General features: G+C 28.5%; 1 protein-coding gene across 1 annotated transcript; it reads right to left on the bottom strand.

Annotated features, from left to right (window-relative positions):
• Window positions 1-1304: 1304 nt before the first annotated feature.
• On the bottom strand, window positions 1305-2929 carry LOC123197797 (phenolic glucoside malonyltransferase 1-like). The gene has a single exon (XM_044612202.1). It carries the CDS (start codon window positions 2774-2776, stop codon window positions 1385-1387), a length of 1392 nt encoding a protein of 463 aa, XP_044468137.1. The 5' UTR covers window positions 2777-2929; the 3' UTR covers window positions 1305-1384.
• Between the last annotated feature and the right edge of the window lie 7831 nt (window positions 2930-10760).

The following is a 10760-nucleotide window of genomic DNA, read 5'->3' as shown; positions in this document are numbered from 1 at the left end:
TGTTATTTTGGGACAATGATGGACTTTGAGATAAAACTTAGAGGGTCAAGGTTAAATAAAGTAAAATATAAAGAGTTAATTAAAAAATAATAAAATATAAACGGTTCATAATAAAATTGCAGGAGTTATATTGATATTTTTTTATATTTTTAAGCTAATGGTTTTTCAAACGCAGGGTTAACTAATCGGCCTTGACTTCACTTTAGTCCACCATTGTGTCTGGGATGCAATGTTGTCATGTCACCATTTCCTTTGGAGGTGACACTGATTTTGTAGGAGGCATGGGAGAGAGCTCTAATATGCTCTATTTTTACACTGATCATGCTATGACACTTAAGATCTTGCTTATTATTATTATTTTGATAATTGAGATCCCATCTATATTGGTTGAACAGATAAATCCAAGATATAGACATAAGATCAATAATCATTATATTGGATAAGTTAGAATTTCATAAAAATGGCAAAACTTAAACCCATATTTTCTTGAAATTTATAGTGCTCCACTAGTTTTGTTGGTTATTATTCTCATCATGAGCCTTTGTTTCATTAGCTTCATCACCGCCCTCCCCACTTCTTCAAAAAGCTTTACTATGCCCAAATTGCAACTTGAGGATATGCATTTCTCAGTTATAATCTCGGCGCAACATTGTGTCTTACGACAATGTTAGCGACGCTAGATCCAAACTCAGGAAAACAGGAGACGATGTTAGCGAGATTAGAGATATTGGTGAAGAATGAAGTGTTCAAGGCCAAGGCGGCAACTTTGGTGGTGGCTGGGAGTGTGATCGACTTTAATGCTGCTGGGGGAGAGATGGAGCTAATGGGGTTGGCAAGTTGTTTGCTACAAGAAAGGCCGCAACACAAGTGTTGTGGAGGTTGGCGACAGTAAAGATGGTTCAATGAGAGATTTCCCTATAAGATTTTGTCGGTTTTACTGGGAGTAAACATGTTAACTAAAGTTAATCAATTAAGTGTAATGTAGTAATTATGTTAAAACCCAATTTCATTTGAAGTGTTAAATCTTTTGAACAAGAAAATATTATTTATTTATTGAGTAGGTGAAGAACTGCTTTTAGTCCAAAACGTTGTGCGGAAAAATGTTGAAATGGCGTGAAAACAAATCCAAGTTAGGTTACAAAGGAAATCTAGCTAACCAGGTGAATTTGTCGCTTAAGCACCTCATCTATCATGAATTCATGATTGTCAACGTTAAGCATTTTTTTTTTTCGTTGGTTAGGTATGTGTAGAAAATCAAGGTTTAGGCGAGACAAGTGAAGCTGGTCTCTCGTATGTTCATAGTATGTTTTCAGCCGTGTTAACAAATTTTATTAATTTATTCAGAAAATACACATGAAAGAAAATAAAATATCCTGAATACATGTCAATCTTTCAGCCCATCAACAAATAGAGAAGCAAAAACGTCCATTTCTTTCTTCTTCAAAGCTACACCAATCTCGACAACGCCGGTTTTATCTCTGCTTTTCGCCAAAGCAAGGGCTCCACTCCTATCTATCGACACAATCTCTACCTTCCTGGGTCTCCCCCACCTGAAATCGGATCCGTAGACGTCAAACTGAGTGGACCCGGCTACCGACAGACCTTGTACTCCTTCGGACAGAGCTTTTATCAATGGCATCAGCCTTGAAAGTGTATCTTTTCTTCCTTCAAGTTCTCCCCTTTCTAGTGCTTTGATCACATCGCTTAACTTCTCTGCAGCAAAGGCAACCCCGTTTTCATCTGTGAAATCTCTTGCGGTTGCATAGAAATAATGTGGCATAACGCAGTTGCCAACATAATTCAATGGAACTGGGGGATCTAAGCGGGTCCTGTAATCTGCTGTGAATCCGTAAATTATTTCTCTGTCATCGTCCCCTCTTCTAGCTTTAACGAAACAGACGAATGCATATGCCAATGTCAGCACAAAAGTTGATAAATGAAACTGTTCTTGTTCCTCTTCCTTCTCCTTATTAAATATAAGCAACACCTGATTCCTTATTTTCTGAATATCATCACGGGTCAACTCGAATGTGGCTCGAACCCAATCGGTATTCGGTACAATGTTTGGCAGAAGCTTCAAGCTTCGTGTGTTGGTATAAGCAACCCAGTTGTTGACATACTCCATGTCGATTCCGGTGGGATCTGTGATGACTGATCGGTCAAAAGACGGGATCGGTTGTGGTGACAAAGAAGGTTCTTCTTCTAGATCTTCACCTAATTGTTTGCATAGATAAGCCCAAGACTTGATAAACATGGTTGAGCTTCTCCCATCAAGTATAGCATGGTGAGTTGTTATTCCGATGCAAAATCCTTGATTTGGAAACAAAGTTATCTGTAAAGCGATCATCGCTGCTTTGTCATCAGATGTCACCAACCGGGGGATTAAAGGATGAAGCTCAGCAGCTTCATGGATTCCATTATCAGAAATCGAATTGAAGTCGGCGGTAGATTCTGCAACGGTGACAGAAACCCCGTCGTCTGGGGAGTAGTAGATGAAAGGCTTTGGGGCATCTTGGGGCCAGATTAGATTACCAGCGAGAGGAAGATACTGAAGGAGAGCGAGGGAAAGAGAGTGCTTTAGGTCAGGGATGATGAAAGAGTGGAAGAAATGAGGGGTTAAGTCAGTGATTTGATAGAAGTACAGGCGCTCAACTGGAGGAAAATTGAACCAAACCGTATCGTATTTTGTCAGAGGAAGAGAAAACTCAGTGGTTGAGTCGGAGAAAGGCGTAACCTGAGAAACCTCCTGTATTTTAATGGTGTTGGAAGATGCCATGGAAGCCAGAATTAAGATTTAAGGAGATGTTAATTAATATGATTCCTTTTACCTTATAAGAAAAATATATTCACAGAAGAGTGGTGCACAGTTAGTGAAAAGACTGAAGCATCGGGTGTTGAGGTGTAGAAGAGTTGACTATTATTGAGTGGAAGGCAAAGGCGGAATATTAAATCATTCAAAGATGAAGTTTTAGGTTGTGAGAGTAATTCAAGCTATTGTTTATAGGAAAATTGAAATTTTTAGCACTATTTTATTTCGTGTATATAAAATTGTCATCTATCATAAAGCTTTTATAAATATACCACAACAGTACTCACCTTCCCCAAAATACCTCTCTTTAATCTTTCGTACACAAATTCTCTCTATTCTTCTTTGCAACTTTTTTTTCTCTTCTTTCTCTTCTTCTAAAGTGATAAAGGAATCACTCTCTTCTTCCTCATTTTCAAAAACAAAAGCAGCAAATTACTTTGAAGAATTTTTCAGATTAAGAATTCTTCAAAGTAAGGATTTAAAAAAGAAAAGATCAACCCACAAAAAAACTCAGCTACATCAATTTTATATCCTAGAAGAAATGAGCATAAAAAAAGATCATTTAGTAGGATTTAACTGGAAAAAAAAAATAACATTTAAGGATTAAAACTGAAAAAAAAAATTTGAGATTAACCGAAAAAAAAACAAACGTAGGCATGAAATTCTGAAAATTATTCCTGTGCTGTACATATAAGGAATATATTATAATATTATATAATATAATATTATAATAATATATATTATATTATATTATTATATATAATAATATATATAATATATTATTTTATAATAATATTAAAATATATTATATTATTAATAATTATATATTTTATATATATATAAAAGGGTTGGCGATTCCACCAACCATTTATACTAATATATATAATATATTATATATATTAATATTAATATATTAATTTTTTATATTATTAAATAATATATTATAATATTATTATATTATAATATATATAAAGGGTTGGTGACCGCCAACCCTTTATATTAATATATATAATATAATATATTATAATATTATATATTATATAAATAATATATTATATAATATTATAATATAATTAGAATTTATATTAATATATAATATATTATATAATATTATATTATACATAATATATTATAATATAATTATAACATTCTAATTAAAAATATAATATAAATAATATATTATATTATATATAATATATTATATTAATATATAATATAATTAAATAATTTTATATATATATATATATATATATATATATATATATTATATATATTATATATATATATATTTATATATATATAAAATATAATTTTGTTACCAAGGGGGTTGGCGATGTCGCCAACCCTTGGTTTATATATTATATATATAAAATGACACCCTTGGTTTATATATTATATATATATATATATTATATTATAATATAATACTGTAGCATTTTTATTTATATATGTCTCATCTCTTTATAAAAGATAAAATGTAAGCATTGACATACGCACCCTTTTATGAAATAAAATAAAACATATTATATATTATATAAAATGGCAAATAATATATACATATATTATATTATATAATATTATATATTATAATATATAATAATATAATATAATTATAATATTCTAATTTAAAATATAATATAATATATTATATATAATATAATATATAATTATAATTATATATTATAATATATTAAATATAATATAATTAAAGATAATATATTATATATAATATAATTATAATTATATTATAAAATAATTATATAATATATTACATAATATATAATATTATAACATATAATTATATAATAAAATATATATAATATATTAACGGAAAAAAAAAAAAGCAAACTGGAAATTCTAGGAATTATTGCGCCAACCTTTCCCACACCACTTGTTTTGCTTTATAAAGGGTGAGCCCACTCTACATTAATGCTACAGGCCAATTTCCTTTATCGCTAACCCAAACTCCTTTTACATATATATATATAATATTAATATATGAATACATATATATTTTTTTATATTATTATAATATATATATAAATATATTATAATATGTATTCATATATATTATAATATTATATATAATATATTATAATATATAATTTTAATATTTTAATTATATATATTATAATATATAATATATAATATTATATATATAATATATATATATATAATAACTAAGGGTTGGGGACGCGAAGGGTTGGCGGCGCCAACCCTTGGTAATATATATTATATATAATATTATAATATAAAATATTATAATTATATTATATTATATTAATATTATAATATTATATATTATATTATAATATTAATATATAATATTATAATATATATTATTATATTATAATATATAATATATTATTATAATATAATATATTTTATATATTATAATATAATATATATTATAATATTATATTATATTATTATATTATTAAAATAAATTAAAAAAGGAGGCCAACCCTTTTGGCGCCAAGGGTTGGCGTACTACCTTTTGTTTATTTTTAATATTATAATATTAATTTTAATATTAATATTATATATATTAATATTATATGTATAATATTATAATATATTATAATAATATTATATATAATATATTTTATATATTATAATATATTATATATATTATTATATTAATATATTATTTATATTATATTTTTAATTAGAATATTATAATTATATGATAATATATTATGTATAATATAATATTATATAATATATTATATATTAATATAAATTATATTATTATATTATATAATATATATAATATATTATTTATATAATATATAATATTATAATATAATATATTATATATATTAATATAAAGGGTTGGGGTCACCAACCCTTTATATATATTATGATATAATAATATTATAATATATTATATAATAATATAAAAAATTAATATATTAATATAATAATATATATAATATATTATATATATTAGTATAAATAGTCGGTGGAATCGCCAACCCTTGGCGCCAAGGGTTGGCGATTTCGCCAACCCTTTTATATATATATAAAATATATAATTATTAATAATATAATATATTTTAATATTATTATAATATTATAATAAAATAATATATTATATATATTATTATATATAATAATATAATATAATATATATTATTATAATATTATATTATATAATATTATAATATATTCCTTATATGTACAACACATGAATAATTTCTAGAATTTCACGCCTACGTTTGTTTTTTTTCGGTTAATCGTAAATTTTTTTTTCAGTTTTAATCCTTAAATGTTAATTTTTTTTTCCAGTTAAATCCTACTAAATGATCTTTTTTTATGGTCATTTCTTCCAGGATATAAAATTGATGTAGCTGAGTTTTTTTGTGGGTTGATCTTTTCTTTTTTAAATCCTTACTTTGAAGAATTCTTAAATCTGAAGAATTCTTCAAAGTAATTTGTTGCTTTTGTTTTTTAAGATGAGGAAGAAGAGAGAGTGATTCCTTTATCACTTTGGAAGAAGAGGAAAAAGAGAAAAAAAAGTTACAGAGAAGAAGAGAGAGAATTTGTGCATGAAAGATTGAAGAGGGGTATTTTGGGGAAGGTGAGTACTGTTGTGGTATATTTGTGAAAGCTTTAGGATAGGTGACAATTTTGTATACACGGAATAAAATAGTGCTAAAAATTTCAATTTCCCTTGTTTATAAGTATTGGGCTAACTTTGATGTATTGGGCTAACTTTGACAACTCTCCTGTTATTGGTCAATTTTTTCGATATGAATTAAAATTTAAAATATAAAATAATAAAATATTAATAAAATAATATAAAATTAATTAATATATTATTATTTTAAAATTTTTTATATATAATGATACTATCTCATTATTTCCTTAAAAAAAAAATTGATTAATATCAATAATATATATTATATTATAAAATACATATTATACCATATAATATATTTATTATATCTTATTAATTTTATACCACTTATAATATACCTCGTTTCAAAAACCTGGTAACAAAGTTATTTGTACAGCTATCACATCAGAAGCCACCAATTGAGGGATTAAAGGATGAAGTTCCGCGGCCTCATGAACTCCATTATCAGAGAGCGAATTGAAGTCGGCGGTGGACTCTCCAACAGTGACTGAAACACCAACGTCCGGGGAGTAGTAGATGAATGGCTTTGAGGCATCCGGGGGCCAGTAAGGTTACCAGCAAGAGGGAAATAATGGAGGAGAGTGAGAGAGAGAGAGAGAGAGAGAGAGAGAGAGAGAGTGCTTGAGGTCTGGGAGGATAACTGAGTAGAAGAAGTGAGGGGTTAAGTGAGTGATTTGATACAAGTAAAGGCGTTCAACAGGCGGAAAATCGAACCAATAAGTGTCGTATAAGGTCAGAGGGAGAGAAAACTCAGTAATGGAATCGAAGGGAGAAGTCACTTTAGAAACCTCCTGTATTTTAACGTTGTTGAATGACGCCATGCATGGAGGATTAAGATGAAGGAAGATGTTAATGCTCTGATCTTAATGATTCTCAAAAAGATCCTGTCGATGATTATCTTGCAGGGATTAATGATTAAAGCTTGATGAATTGGAGATACTTTTATAAGAGTAATTTACAACGTTAAAGTCTCTTGCTTCTATTCTCACTTTTCTTCCTCTGTTCTTATAGGTAGAGGTGTTTTTAATATAATTTTAAAAATATGAGATCCTTCTTTTAAATTATTTTTAAATTTTAGGATGTTATTAAAATTTAAAAAAAGTTTAGGGTCTTTTAAAAATTTTAAAATATAAATCTATCCCTATAGTTTAAAAAGTAACAATTATACCCTAAAAAATTAAATATAATGTAACAAATCATGAAAATTAATATCATATTATAACTATTGAGATCACATAGTAGTTTTAAAATATATAAGAATTTAAAAAAATTAAGAGATTAATTTGTGAGTTTTTAAACATTTTTAATGATTAAATTGTCACATATGAAATATTTGGGTATGATAAAAAAATATTTTTTTAATATTAATTGATGACAAAATTCTTATTTTACTTTTAGTTTTTATAACAAAGTTTAGTTTTAGGTTGAAAATATTTTTTGTGTCAATTAGGTGGAAAAATGTTTTTTGCCCAAACCTTAGGTAGTAAAATGTTACTTATCATTATGAATTGTTTCACATGTTATTTCTCTGTGTGCCCATTATGAAATGTTACTTGGGTGAAAAAATGTCGGGATGCATTGCTGCATGTCACCATTTCCTTTGGAGGCGACCCTGATTTTGTAGGAGGCATAGGAGAGAGCTCTAATATGCTCTATTTCTACACTGATGATGCTCTGGCACTCAAGATCTTGCCTGTTATTATTATCATTATTTTTTTGATAATTGGGACTTCTTTTCGGATTAAACAAATCTGAAATATAATGATCAAATCCACGACACTAGATAAGTTATGGTTTTACAAATGTTATAAAACTCAAACCCAAATTTTTGTTTTTAAATTTTAATATTCTACTAATTTTATCGTTTATTGTTTTCATCATTAGCCTCTGTTTCATCAGCTTCACCACCACTCTCCCTCGTCTTTAAAACGCTTTCCAATGCCCAAATTGCAACTTCAGGATCATGCATTTCTCAGTTATAATCTCGGTGCAACGTTGTGTCTTGCGACAATGATCAATGCAACGCTAGATCCAAACACCAGAAAACTGGAGAGGATGTTAGCGAGATTAGAGATATTGGTGAAGAATGAAGTGTTCAAGGCCAAGGCGGCAACTTTGGTGGTGGTTGGGAGTGTGATTGACTTTAATGCTGGGGGAGAGGTGGAGCTAATGGGGTTGGAGTAGTGATGATTGGGCAAAAAGAAAAGCCGCAACACAAGTGCTGTGGAGGTTGGCGACAGTAAAGGAGTACTTCGTATTTTAGTCAAAAACCCTTAACTAAAATTAAAGAACTGTAGAGAAGGACCAAACTATATTGTTTTCTATCTCTTTTTCGTTTGTGCTCATGTCATTACAAATTGGACCGATGAATTCTTTTTCGTTGTGCATCATCTAATTTAAATTCTTCACCATATTTCCTCTCTCCCTTTTCTATGCTTAAAATGGAGAATCTCAAAATAGATTTGACCAATAATCATCTCTCTCCTTGCATTATCAAAACACACATTAAATATAATAGAATAATATGAAGGAAGGAAACTACAACTGTTTCAAATGAGTTTTTGAATTCTTTTCTTCAATTTTATGATATTGCCAATCATGGAATGTCTCACTCTCTTAAAAGCCAGCGTGGAAGATGTTGGAATTGGTGATTTCTTCATAGACACACACACATAGTTCTGCTATTCCGTCAGTGGGCAGAGGCCCCACTCTTCAGTGAGTGAGTTGGGGAGAAGTAACGTCCCCAAGTTAACATAAGAATAAGAATTTTAGTATAGTTTATCTCAGTGATAATTCATAAGAATTCGAGTATATAAATATATTATTTTTTATATAAGTGAGTTAACAATTTATTAATAAATACATTAAAGATAACAAAAAAAGTGATAAAATATTGAAATAATGTTAACCCTATTAAATATGACCTTGTTTTTAGGTAAACTAAAATAAATCATGTATTATTTCTCTTTATTATTTATATTTATTTGAATGTGTTTGTTTACTTTATTAATTTTAAATATTCTCTAATTTGTTTAAAGGATGCATTGTGATTGCACATCATGACTTGTCAATATATATGAAATTCCTTAGTCCCAAGTGCCTTAGTGAAGATATTGACAAGCTCTTGGTGAGATGGGATGTGATCAATGTGAACTTGTGCTCCATTTGGCAAGCTTACCCGTATTGCATTTGAGAGTTTGGATTTGGATCTTGGTAACGTAAGGTATGAGATGATATGGTCTAAGGCAAGTGACAAATTAAAAAATAAAACTTAAAAGGGTCAGGTTAAATAAAAATAAAATATAAAAAGATCAATAAAAAAATAATGAATATAAGAGGTGAATATAATCATTTAAAGGTTATGTATTGATATTTTAAATATACTAAGATGGACAATTTTTAAAGCCAAGGGTACCTCGAGAGCCTGCCATTGTCTAAAGCCCCACTATACAAGATCCAATTAACCTTCATGTATAAAGAGAGCCTTAGACATCTTACCAACACGCTGGGGCTACTTTGCTTGTCATCTTTGAGTAAGACCATTAAGCGTATATTTTTAAGTCAGGTTGTTTAGTTGCACTAGTTGGCTCGGTTCTTCCTGTTCCTTTGGCTAATGATAGCTGCATTGGTTGTCGCCTCAAAAAATAAACATTAGGAAGAGAGGGTAGTGGTTTGTTACAAAGAAAATTTGATCTCTCTGCATTGTATGTTTCATTAAGTACTTTGAGGAATTGATATAGCCTTTCTATCTCATTCTCCTTTGGTGTTGGTCTGATATATAACCTGAACAGCCTTTCTCGTGGAGGTCTGATATAATTGATTGAACTTTTTGGATATGTAAGCTATGACTATTCTTTAGGATTGAGTGTTAGTATGACTATATATTTGTATATTTTCAATGTTTATTTAAGTTTACATGTCACTTGCCCTCAAGAGAAACCTTATATATATATGTCACCTTAGTTTGGTAATCTTTTTAAATAATCTAATCATTTGTTGACTTAAAACTATTCTCACAGCAATATGACAAGCCAACTTTAATGTTATAATTGTACTAGTCATACTACTCCATGTGAAAGTATGTATTATTATTGTCATGTTTATCCATTAGTTTGTTGTTGTATTGTTGCCTACAAATATTTGCTGGCTCTTGTTCCTTCTCGAATGTATGGTCTATATCTAAAGTTTCGTTTTCCGATAAGTTGTATTAAATATAAATTGTTCAGGTTGACATGGTGATGCAAATATTACATAAGACAAATAGGAAGAAATTGAGAGAGAAAATATTCAAAGTAGTGCAATTTAGCA

Source organism: Mangifera indica, chromosome 15, assembly GCF_011075055.1.
Source record: "Mangifera indica cultivar Alphonso chromosome 15, CATAS_Mindica_2.1, whole genome shotgun sequence".
In the NCBI taxonomy this organism is placed as follows: Eukaryota; Viridiplantae; Streptophyta; class Magnoliopsida; order Sapindales; family Anacardiaceae; genus Mangifera; species Mangifera indica.
Note: the sequence above shows the minus strand (reverse complement) of the source record. Positions and strands in the feature narration are given on the sequence as shown.